The 12,545-nt window shown below is 37.3% G+C and overlaps 2 protein-coding genes across 2 annotated transcripts; one reads left to right on the top strand and one right to left on the bottom strand.

Moving 5' to 3' along the window:
* Positions 1-5,831: 5,831 nt before the first annotated feature.
* Positions 5,832-8,995, bottom strand: LOC117623545 (putative rRNA methyltransferase YlbH). The gene is made up of 10 exons (XM_034354564.1): positions 8,813-8,995; positions 8,615-8,709; positions 8,433-8,528; positions 8,150-8,254; positions 7,848-7,952; positions 7,426-7,564; positions 7,116-7,228; positions 6,974-7,030; positions 6,300-6,562; positions 5,832-6,140 (listed from the first exon to the last, which is right to left on the bottom strand). The coding sequence occupies exons 1-9, from the start codon at positions 8,964-8,966 to the stop codon at positions 6,452-6,454; spliced, it is 975 nt and encodes a 324-aa protein (XP_034210455.1). The 5' UTR covers positions 8,967-8,995; the 3' UTR covers positions 5,832-6,140; positions 6,300-6,451.
* Positions 8,996-9,457: 462 nt separating this feature from the next.
* On the top strand, positions 9,458-12,412 carry LOC117620536. The gene is made up of 9 exons (XM_034350625.1): positions 9,458-9,784; positions 9,881-9,961; positions 10,068-10,415; positions 10,524-10,659; positions 10,757-10,919; positions 11,222-11,350; positions 11,529-11,723; positions 11,838-11,960; positions 12,052-12,412. The coding sequence occupies exons 1-9, from the start codon at positions 9,643-9,645 to the stop codon at positions 12,160-12,162; spliced, it is 1,428 nt and encodes a 475-aa protein (XP_034206516.1). The 5' UTR covers positions 9,458-9,642; the 3' UTR covers positions 12,163-12,412.
* Positions 12,413-12,545: the final 133 nt, after the last annotated feature.

Below are 12,545 nucleotides of genomic sequence, written 5' to 3'. Positions count from 1 at the left end.
TAAGACTTGTAAGCTACAAAAAATGTTGGACTCTTGTCCAATTTAATATGTCTAGTCCATTCCCAATATTTATAAATTCTCCAAACACCGGGACATTAGTCAAATTTAATTTTTATAGTACAATTCAGTCCGAGCCACCAAACGAGCTCAGCAATGAGTTTAATGGAGGTGATACAATGACCAGAAAAGGGATACACCTTAGTGTCTCACCTCCAACCTCCATTATGGCTCTCCTACATTGTTGTATCATTTGGGATACAAAACTTGAGGTTTACTTGTGTCTCTAGCTTGACTATTGACATAAACTCTCCCCATTTTAAGTCAATAAGACAGTGATAAGTTTAATTAGTGACACAAATTGCTGAATTAATTATTGATACCAAAACCAATCTCACAAAACCAGTGAGTTAGGTTTTGCTCAATCGCAGTTTCACCGTTCAAAGCCATGCACTCTATCTGTCACACAAAGTAATTTCGGTAAGACTAATTTTAAGGGAAAAAATCTCAACTTCCTTGATTCTTTCAATCAAAGGAGCTGCACGGGAGGGGAATCTGTCTCCCATGCCACAAAAAGGGCTGTAATTAATTTTGAATCTCAGTTACTTTGGACCGAGTCTTTCCCTCTCGAATCAATCAAAATCAAGCGAGAAAAGGAAGCAAAAGAAAAAGCAGCGAGCAAAGTGTTAGCTCCTTCGTTTTCACTTTGGATATTCATTATGCTAACTTTGAACTGAATGCGTTTCTACTTTTTCTTTTTTTCTCTCTTTTCTCTTTAGATCAAATATTTTTTTTTTACTTGGTGGGTTACGTTTAAAGTCAAGTGGGATGGACAAATATGAAATAACTATTTGGGCACATATAAAGACTCGATTTGTGTGAGAAAAATGACAGAATTTGCCAATGGAAGAAAAACCATCAGTTTCTTTTTTGATACAAATCATGTTCTACTTTGATATAATCTAAATTACGGGGAGGGAAATTTGAACTCTATTGCAGAGTGAGGAACACATCTTAGTCAACTTGACTAAACTCATGTCTGCAAAAACCATCTGTTTCTTATTAACCATAAATAAATAAATAAAAATTCCAAGGGATAAATGAAATGGCAACATTATTAGCAAACGCACCATTCAAGGATTTCCTTGAGAACAGAGCACCTTTATCGGAAGGGAATTGCTTTATCTGGGGAACATAAACAAACAACAAAAGCCACTTGAAGAAAGCCTAACAATTAGAAAGAAGAAATGAATCACACAAGTCACAACAAGACCATTCCATTCCATGTACATTGTGGGGGACGACTATAGAATAGATAGAAGCTTTCTTGGGTGCTGTTCCAATTCTCTTATAGTATCTATCTACTTGGTCTGGTTTTTTAAAAGCAAAGCAAAATCCAATCCATTAACTTGTCTCCAATCCAAAGCATTTTCAGATACAATTCAATGCAAAGTTCCCGTCTTTCTCAAGATTCTTGAACGTGTATATTTTGTTTGAGATAAGCTTTGGGTTCTTCTATCCATGCGCATGAAAAACTTTACAGTGAGGCTGCAATTCCATCATAGCACACCATGCTCATAACTTGTACATCAAATCAAACTAGTGAGCTTAAAGCCTTAAACCTACCTTCTCTCCAAAATTTTCAATAACTAATACCCCACAAATCCTAGTTCCTAAAAGCGGAGAAATTGATAAATGACTGCACAAATTGTAGAATGCAGATATATAACTTATTGTACATGCATCCAGCTCCACTTCTGATGCTTCAAAATTCTCTTCACGCCGGCTATGCTCGGGTAGGTGGTTGTCTAGTCTTCACTGCTCTCCTGAATACACACAGTAGGAGGCACTAAAAAGATGAGAGGCAAAGAAATTTGATTCTCTGTTTTTCTTTTTCTTTTTTCCACGCTGTTCTCCTTAATGGATGAAATGAATAACTTTTATATCCATGGTATGGCAAAACTAGCAGAAATATCAATCCCTTTTTCTATTCTGTGCTTACACTGTAACATAATTTGTTCAATGGGGTAGTGGATAAAAATCAATTGGGATTACATTCGACACCTAATGGGGTAAAAAGAGTGGATGAACTTTCAATAAATTAACATAAATAATTAAAACAAAAGGGAGGAGTTAGCTCTACATGTTCCCTCCGCTAACAAAAGTTGTCAAATTCTTTCTCCAAGGCCTTCAGGTGTTCCTTATAAAAATAAGAGAAAGTTTGATATATAAAGAAGCTTTTAATAAAGAGGCAGACAGTCATCAACTTCCATATAATCTCAATTTTAGGGTCTTGATGGTTTCTTTTACTGAAGCTGACTGATAATATAAAATATAACCCACCTTGGCCAAGTTTGATTCTTCATCTTCTTGTTATGTACCCACTATCCAATCAAAAATGAAAAATACTAACATACAAATAAAGAAACAGAGATGCATTTCCTTTTAACCGAAAAGGAAAGAAAACCAATGTTCCAGGAAAATGGCAGAGCCACTTGTATGTAAAAAAATTCACTATCAAGTCTCTGAAAATCTGAGAGCGAATATATGAATTCAATTTATGGAAACAATATATTCTCTTTCTGCTTACTGTGATCTGTCTTTTCCTTTGATTGGTTTTCTATCTGACAGTCTCAGTGTGCGTGTCCAAATCATATTTCAGCAACAATACTTATGCTAAAAAATATACTGGTAAATATTGATGAAGGAAAAGAAATGTACCTGTTATGAATGGGATCAGGTCCATTTGGTACTCTTCTCTTGCTCACGTAAATAAAGGAGGAGTCCCAAACAACAGCATGCTTCTCTCTTCCAATTAACTTCCAATGCTTGAACATTTTGGTGGATGAAACTGTAACAGTTGATTTTTCGGCACTGCGGTTTACTAGAATTCCAGCAAGGAAAAACCAGAAGACACCCAGAAGCAGAAGAGCTCCAAACAGAGTTCTTAAAACCTTCCTGTCACTCTCCATATCTATGTATATAATATATGTCTCTCTCTAGCTCCCTCTCTGGCTTTCCACCCAAGCCTAATGGCTGGCCATTTTAAACTGAGATAAAGAATGAATCAAAAAGACCAATGCTTGTGGGGAGAGGACAAAGATGAACTCTCAGACAAGCAAGCACAAGCAGAACAGAGAGAGAGAGAGAACAAAAAGGAGGACAGAATAGAACAAATGATTAGGTGGTCTGTGACTTGGCGGTTAGAGTTGTTGGCTCTATTTAAAGGCTCATACTGGAAGATACTGTGTTGAGATGTGTATCTGAGTGAGAGAGATAGAGAGAGAATAAAAGAGAATAAGAAAAACAGAAAAGTTCGTTATTCTAGCTCTTTTGTGTGTTGAATGGGTCCATTTGAGCCCTCTTTCTCTGCTTTGGTTTGTGCATTTTCATGCAGCTAATACGGGACCTCACTATCCCCCTAACCCTTACGTACTTCAAAGTTTCTAAAAGACATAGAGCCTGGAGCTACCCTATTATGTAACAATGAGGACTGAGGAACCACCCATTTCTAGTTTGCTGGCTCCAGAGTACAAGTTAACAACTAACGCCCTGATTTCTTAACTAAACTAAGTTTAATCAATCACATTATCAACGACCTCACCCAAACAACAGCACCCAAATGATATTAACAATACTAATAAACAAAAAGGTGTCAGGCTAAAACTTTGGCCAGAGTCAGGAGATTTCTTGCTTGGTAAGGATTGTGCTATAAGCCTGTCTCTAATAAAGTAATAATTAAAGTTAAAAAGAAGGGTCTGATGCAACTTTTCATTCAAACATACCAATAGAATAGGCTCATTACCTGCCTAGGCAAATTGTCCCAATATGCCCTCAAAATTAGGTGAAATTTCCAAACAGGACTGAAAAGTCCCACCAAAGGGGCCAAAAAGAAAAGAAGGTGAATGCTTTAGAACTATCAATAGAACCAGCAAGTAACTATTTTGATGCAATCAATTCATTACTGGACCAGAAGGTTTTTCTGTCCTCTGAATATATGATAGATCATTTATCACAAAAGCATGCCCTATCTACTCTTCAGGAAAAGATTATCTCATCACGGTTTTGAACTAGTTTCATTCATACGCAATGGATGTGCAAAACTTGAAAGGTTCTATAATTAATGTACTAAATTCAGTAACGCAAAAAATAATGTAAGGAATCTTTCTGAAATCTATTATCTTATTCATCATAACACAAGAAGGGTATCATAGGGAGTTTCCCATAAAACCAGACTCATAAATGTCAGCAACACCCCTAGCATTAGAAGAATACACTCTGAGACTCTGAGAGTGACAGTTAAAGGAGATGCCACTACAATCTAAGTGGATCGACCACGCCACAAATCCTAAAACATAATACTTACTAAATGTCCAAAATAATCCAGGAATCAGAAACATAGAAACCTGAAAAGGTGTTGCAAAAACCTGAAAACTATCATGCCACATATGATTATACATATATTCATAGTCACCATTTACAGAAACTGATGTGTATTAAAGCTTACCCGGCCGACAGACAGAAATATAAAAAAAGAAATGCTACCAGAAATGTTTCCTATCTAACGGTATTTTAAAATCAGCTTTAACTACTTTAATTTCAAAATTCTCCTTGCTACTTTCAAGGCTAGACATAATTAATTACATTAACATATCCTTAATCTTTAATCCATGACTCCCTTGAAAGAACTATTGTTCAATCCAATGATAAATGTAGGGTAAATCCTTCAATAATAGGAGAGATGAGGTCCACCAAAAGGTCCCAACTCTTTCTTCACAAATAAGCACATGTGGAGACTAGAGTCTATCAATTGACTGGGGTCCGTCAATAACAGTTTACCTAGGGATCCCAACTTCCACAAGAGGGAGGGGAGAAGCCAAAGGGGCAAACATTAGCTATGAAAGCTCTTACCTAAGCAAAATGCAGATATCACCTAATATGAACCAACAATGGAGATGCAATTCAAAATCATTTACAAATAAGTTGGACAATACTCGGATGTTGTAAGATGCCCACTCAATCATAACTGGCCTTTCGATAACAAAGATTGGAGAATAAGCATCACTGCCAAGAACTTGAAAGATATAATCACAAACCTGAAAGAATTCAATTCTCTTGCTAGAAAGTAATACTAACATGAATTTGAGACAATGCTTTAGATGCCACAGATTTGTCTACCCAATTGTAATAAATACATAGTTATCCAATCAGAAAATGCTAAAGCTTCTTTGTGATGCACCATATGAGTGTCAGTGTGCTAATCAAAACTACAAAAAATGAGATTCATTAGTCACAAGTAATCCAAACATCAGGCCCTCATCCCACAGTGAAGGCTTGAACAAAGATCAAAGTTAAGATTTCAGTCTAAAAAGAGAGTACCCTGCCTAAGTTTATGTCTTCATAAAACGCCTGACTAATTCCTACTAGTCTTTCCCACTCCCTATGCAACTTCTTTGTGCTTTCAGGAAAACCCATCTACAAAACTCAAAGTATTGATCAAGGAGGTCCACCATTGAATCAAAATTCACCTCTCTTTATGAAATTTGTACTTTTGGATACTGTCACCTCTATTAGGTGAACCTATATTGTGCTTTCAAGGGCCCAGTGTTGATTCTGTGCTCCAAAAACCAACAGATTCAGGTCAAAAGTATCTTCTTTCACCTTAGATCTTATCAGCATAAATGATCAATTAGTGGGGTCAATCAGTTTGATGCTAAAGGCTATGTGCTCTTCTATTCTATGACCTCCATTCCCGACCTTGAATGAAGACCACACACCATAATGAATCAAATAAAGTTCAGAACTAAAGCATTGGTAGATCAAGAGACATACTCTGTGTACCGTGCGTATCTTGCATTGACAGGAAAAACATTTACAAAGAGTAGAGGTACAAATATGAGAAATTTAGGTGGTAAAAGAATTTCAGCAATTCAGATATTGGGAGAAGATAAACATTTAGGAATTCGACCAATTAACTCTACCTACAAAGTTACTTTTCCAATAAAAAAAATATATACAAAAAATTAGTTTCAGATTCCTTACATATTTTTGACAAAACTCAACTCTAACATAAAAAAGTTTAACTCATCTTCTAACAATTGTTGATCAGTCAGGAGATCAAATTTACCAGTGAAGTCTTTGACCTGTAATATATAAATCCAAAACTCAGAGAGATGTAACAACATGGATATAAGCATAAAACTATATATATATATATATATATTTTTTTTTTCTTCCCTTTTTGATAAGAGAGATGTAACAAACACAATTGAATATACACTGCCCATGAAATGGCAATTTACCGTGCAAGCCCATTAGAGCTGATGCAGCATCAAAGTTGTTAAGGTAAATATTTCATTGTGTCTCAACATAGCAGAAGAGAATGCACAAGTGCATCCTCCAAGAAACCATCATAATTTCGGATTCAGTTTCCCCTCCCATATGTTGGCTTCTGTCAAACTTCTACTGCTACTCCCCGAAGTAACTTTTCTTTCTTCTTCTTCTTCTCAGCCCACTTGGGTCCATAAATAACCAAGTGTGTCCTACCAAACCGACGATCCGTTATCTGCAGTACCATATTAGATTATTAGCACTTAGAAACCCGTAAACCACACAGCTTCCACAATACTCAAACATACATAACAATACTATCTGGTATTAAACACTAACAACTCTATTCATGGTGGATAAATAGCATGTAATACAATTTCATCAAGAAGAAAAAAGAAAATTTATAGAGGGAGGTCTTTCTTTCTATGGCTGCATGGAAGCATAATTGAAGAAGATAATCAACGGATATGGATGAAGCCACTTTGGTAGTATTATTTATCATTTTCTTAATGTACTTCTACCTTGCTAGCACCTTCAAATTTAACCCATCCCAAACATTTTATAGTTATGTGGTCAGTATACTTATCTATTAACTTTAACTTCAAAATGCTTTATTCATAGACAAATTGCTGATAGTTTGCATTACCTTCACAAGGCATCCACATGAATCCAGCATGTCAGTCCTTAGTGGGTACTCAACTACCTAGACCATGAAAATTGGAAGATTAATGAAGAACTAGCAAAAACATAAGCACATAGCAGAATGTTTTTTTAAAAAAACGACTTACTATAAAGGTATCTTCTCCAACTAAGGCTGAATTTGATATTTGATCCATGAGTACAGCGTAGTCAACTTCCATATACGGAGGGGTAACACTAATGTAATCAAATGGTTCTTTACCTGCAGAAAATTGAATTTTATTTTAAAATGACTGGATACGAAGAAAAAAAAAAATCAAACATGGTTACTTATGTTCCAAGAAATATGACAAATCTAAAATCATAAGACAAGTTTTGCATTATGGATTATAGTATCTTCTACTCTGTACATGATCCTTTGTCTAAAATTGAGGGAGAGAGAACAGCAGCAGCACATACCTGCAAGTTGCTTTGCACGTTCTATGAACTTTTCAACACGAACAGTATGTATGACTGAAACATCAAGAAACCCAGTCCATTCCAAGTTTGGACGTAAAACATCTGAAACGACCCATGGATCCATCTCAACAAAATGTACCTGGAAATTTGTAATTGTAAAAGGTAGAAATTTCATAAGGATGAAAGTTCCCTGACCCTAAGATTGAATATGACAGAAACAAAAAGAAAAAGAAATACATTGAAAATCATGTTGGAAATACCAGGTTCAAATCCCAACTGCACCTAAAGTCAGAAAACTACCTCAGACTGTTATTTGTTCAGTGATGATTCAAGACCCCACCGAAGAGGGTACATAACTATACTATGCTGAAAATATAACAGTTTACAGTAGCAAGAGATATGATAGAAATTTTGAATGGTACCTCAGAACATCCTCGACTAATAGCTTCAATTCCAACAGATCCAGTACCACTGTACAAGTCTAACCAACGGCCAGGCCTTAAGGATGCAGGACAGCCACCGGCAGCCTAAGATTTGTAGCACAAATATTAGTTCACAAGCACAGAACTTTGGGTATTGACAAGTAAACTTCCCAAATCTGATTAAAAGCAAATACCAAACAACAGAAACTCTGTTTTATAATACGATAATCTTCAATTGTTTGCCGAGGAATGTGAATAGTGGATGGCCTCTAGGCTCTCTACAGACGCAAACTAATAATTACCTGAAGGATATCAAAGGCTGCACCTTTGACGACCTCCATCATTGGGCGTACATCCATGCCCTTTGGAGAGAGCAACTTCATTCTTCGAGCCTTTCCTCCAAGCACCTACAGTAGCAGCAATTCAGATTCATGAAATCTTAATATAATTGGTACAAATGGTCTCCCTTGTGAAACATTTACTACACCCACCCACCCTTTAGCTAATCAACAAGTAGAAACTAAATGTGTTCTTTAACTTGCAATAACAAATGATAAAAGACACAAGTTGGAAAAATGTGCACACCGTAAGCAACTTATGGGTAGTTCGCGGGGGTTTAGGCTCCTTTGGTGCGATTTGCTTGTCTTTTCCTGCCTCTTTTAGCTCCTTCTTCCTCTTGCTCTAACATTCCAATTTCCATATAAGTAAAAAAATATGACCAAAATAATCAACAGATTAATGGACGAGCAAGAAAGAGAGAGAGGAACCTTCGGAGACGGCTCAGATAAGGCCTCGTCGGGGTTGAAACCATACTGCTCCATCAACACTCGCTTAGCCTCACTCCACGATTCCTTACTCGACTCTGCAACCATTAAAACAGAGCACAAGCTTCAATTTTTTTCCCTGATAACGAAATTTGAATCCAAATAAACTGTTTGGAAAAAAAAAAAGAACGATAAGGTTACTCGAAGAGAGGACGATGACAGGGGATGGCCGTCGATTGTTGCGTTGTATGGAGCAGAAATTGAAGCGAGGAAGACCGGTAGAAGACGAGCCAAGGTCCGCAGATATTATATTCACTCCGAATGGAGAGATAATTGGAGATGAAGAAACCGCCATTTCCACTCGCCTGAGCTCCAGAGAATGGAGCTTCTTTCTCACTTATCTCTGAAAAATATGAACGTATCTCTAACATGGGCCGAGGACGATCCAAACGGCCCAAAAGGCCCATTTATAGATGGGCTCCGTTAGAGTGATTAGGGGCCCATTTACAGGCCCAACAAAGAGTACCTTCCTCGAAGTTGGTGCTTTGATAACAGACACACGTGCAAGATCATCCAATCGAACCATCCAATAAGGATCTCGGAAAGCTAGGCATACACAAACGCGACACGAATACAGATGAAGTTCGACAGGAAAAAAAGGTCACTGTACAACAACAAAATACATGCACGCACGGAGTCTGTCATAGTACCACGTGGCGGGCGCTGAACCGTTGTTGATATGATGCGTGGAAAGAGCGCGTCACAACGTCCGCCACCAACTGTCTGACTGTTTTTAATAAATAAACGAAAAATCTAATTGGAGTTAATAATTACTGCGTCGTGATCAAGATTGACTTTTCAACAGCGGGCAACGACTACAATTTTGCCCAGTTCCGAAGCCGAGAGAGAGAGTTATATCCCACTGTGTCTAATTAATTGTTTAATTGCTTAATCGATCGATCACAGACTGAAAGAGGAGAAGAAGAAGCAGCAGCAGCAGCAGAAGTTGCCAATCCGATAGAAAGAGAAAAATGGGAGCTTGTGTTTCGAGGCCGAAGGCCTGCACTTTTGGGTTTCCAAAGAAGAAGAAGAACGGCCGCCAAAGAAGAATTATTCGCAGGCGCGTTTCGTCTTCCGATCGCTCGCACCCTAAGTCTGTTCTTACACTCCAAGGTCTTTATAATTGATTCTCTTACTGTTTGTTTGGTCCATTTTTTAATTTGTTTTTTTATTTCAATTTCATTTAATTCGCTGAGAACTGACCAACAGGAAGTATGGATGCGGCGTGGTTTGATGCAAACTCGGCGATTGAGTCCGAGCGAGATGACGAGTTTTATAGTGTTCATGATGGTATTTTTTTTTCCTCTCACTTTTCAGTATTTTTACAAATTTTTAGACTTTTTAAACATATGGAATGGAATGATGGAGTTAAGAAGTGGGTTGCTTTGATTTGCAGATGTGGTGTCTCTAAATGGGTCAGAAAGTGCATCCACTTTGAGCATTTCATCGCCGAAAGGTCACAATTTTTCTCGCCAGAGAACAAGGGAACCGCAACCACCATTGCATTCGACCTCTGCTGTGTCTGCAGATGAAGTTGTGGATGAGAGTGTTGGAGTGGACAAAATGCAAGCGTTGGAGCATTGTGGGATTCTTCAAAATGCTTGCTTGCCTTGTCTGGCTAGCCCCTCAGGTGACAAGAGAATAAACCCAGCCACACCAAGTTTGAGGAGGAAAGTTCTTTCCTTTAAATGGAGGGAAGGGCATTCTGCTGCAGCTACAGCAGCTGATCCTACACCCACATTATGTGAGTGTTGCCCATAGACTCTGTTACCCTTTTCTTATTATTATGAATTTATGATACAACTTCTTAACGTGGACTGGCAGCTGACTTCACCTTCTGTTTTTGTGTTAGTATCACCAAAGGCATTTGTGAAAAGACCAATTGCAGGTTCTACAATTCCATACTGCCCCATTGAGAAGAGTATGCCAGATTGTTGGTCACCTCTTGAGCCAAACACATTTAAAGTCAGGGGAAAAAATTATCTTAGGTGAGAGCGTAGTATTTTGATGAGGTTTATTATTATTGTTATTTTCTGAATAATCCCGCTGATTTATTGTTGCGTCAACTCTTCATTTGCTTGACAGGGATAAAAAGAAAGAGCCTGCTCCAAATTGCGCTGCATTTTATCCTTTTGCCGCTGATATTTTCTTATCTCAGAGGAAGATTGATCATATTGCTCGTTTCGTGGATCTTCCTGCTGTGAATTCAGCTGAAGATGTCCCTTCTATTCTTGTTGTAAATGTTCAGGTGCCTCTCCTTTAAAAATTTCTTTTACTGGACTTTGTACCTCTTATTTTGTTTCATTATATTTTTTTTGACTGGAAGTTGAAATGTGCTGCGAATCTCTTATGGTTATTTTTGTATTCTGATCACATTCTATCAGCATGTTCTTTGCGCCAGCATTTAAAATTCATAATCATAATGTTCCATGCTAAAATTGTTGATAAGTTCATAATCTGTCCTCTAGGCCAGGGAATAGTTTTTCTTCTAATGCTAAACATTGCTATATAATTTTTCTCATATTCTATGTGTATTCTTCTATGCTGCAGATACCACTTTATCCAGCCAATTTTTTTCAAGGCGAAAGTGATGGAGAAGGAATGAATTTAGTTATGTACTATAAGATTTCTGAAAGTTTTTCAAAAGAGCTTCCGCCTCATTTTCGAGAAAGTATCAGTGTAAGTTGCCTGAAGTCCTCCTACCTGTGGCCAAATCCTGATTTTCAACATGTATAAAAATCTGATGTTTTTTTGCCTGGAAAACATACTTCATTGTAGACTCACGACTCAATTGTTGTGTTGATTTAGTACAACCAGTTGATTAAATATATTGCGTGCTTGTTTTGTTCCTTGACAGAGATTAATCAATGATGAAGTGGAGAGAGTGAGAGGATTCCCTGTTGATACAATTGCACCCTTCAGGGAAAGATTGAAAATCTTAGGCCGAGTGGCAAATTTGGAGGATCTTCATTTAAGTACAGCTGAGAAGAAGCTAATGAATGCTTACAATGAAAAACCTGTTCTTTCACGTCCTCAACATGAATTTTACTTGGTAAGTTTTGGTTTATATTTTTCTACATGCCTTTTAGTAAAAATGTAATAATCGCAGGTTACACCATATAGCTTTAGTTAGTTACTCTTTCTTTTCCCCATCATACTCTTACAGGGAGAAAACTACTTCGAGATTGATTTGGATATGCACAGATTCAGCTACATCTCTAGAAAAGGCATTGAAGCATTTCACGAAAGAATGAAGCTATGCATATTGGATTTTGGTCTCACAATTCAGGTAAACAATGTATCACATGATTCTGAGCTTGGCTTTTTTACCTCCTACTTATATCCATACCTGATCTGGGCTATGCATCGTATTTAAACAGGGGAACAAGGCAGAAGACTTGCCAGAGCATTTATTATGCTGTGTACGGTGGAATAAAGTCGACTACAATAATAAATCATCATCTGGGGTTTTGAGTCAAAAGTCTCTGTAATCCCAACAAGAGCTTAAATACTGAAGGATCTTAAAACAATGAAGAACAGATAAACAAGTTAACTTCAACTATGAAGAACTCATAAACAAGTTAACTTCAACCAAACCACGGGTTTCTTGGACGCTAAAATTCGTCTTCTGAAGTCTCAAATTGTGACGTTTGAGCATCTTTGAGTTATTTGTATATATCCTCTTAAATGTAAAGTTTTGGCAGGAAGAGTAAAATAAAGAGAATAAATTTTTTATTTGTACTCCCATTTGATTTATGCTTGTGCTCTCTACAAAGGTTGCAACCGCTGATTAATCAGCTTTTCTGCCATTGCATTACATCCATCCGCAACAACCTGATCATAATCTGCCTCTTTTAATCCTGTTCCTCCGGTC

This window comes from Prunus dulcis, chromosome 3 (assembly GCF_902201215.1).
Source record: "Prunus dulcis chromosome 3, ALMONDv2, whole genome shotgun sequence".
NCBI lineage: Eukaryota > Viridiplantae > Streptophyta > Magnoliopsida > Rosales > Rosaceae > Prunus > Prunus dulcis.
The sequence above is the reverse complement of the archived record's forward strand: the minus strand, read 5'-3'. Positions and strand labels throughout refer to the sequence as shown.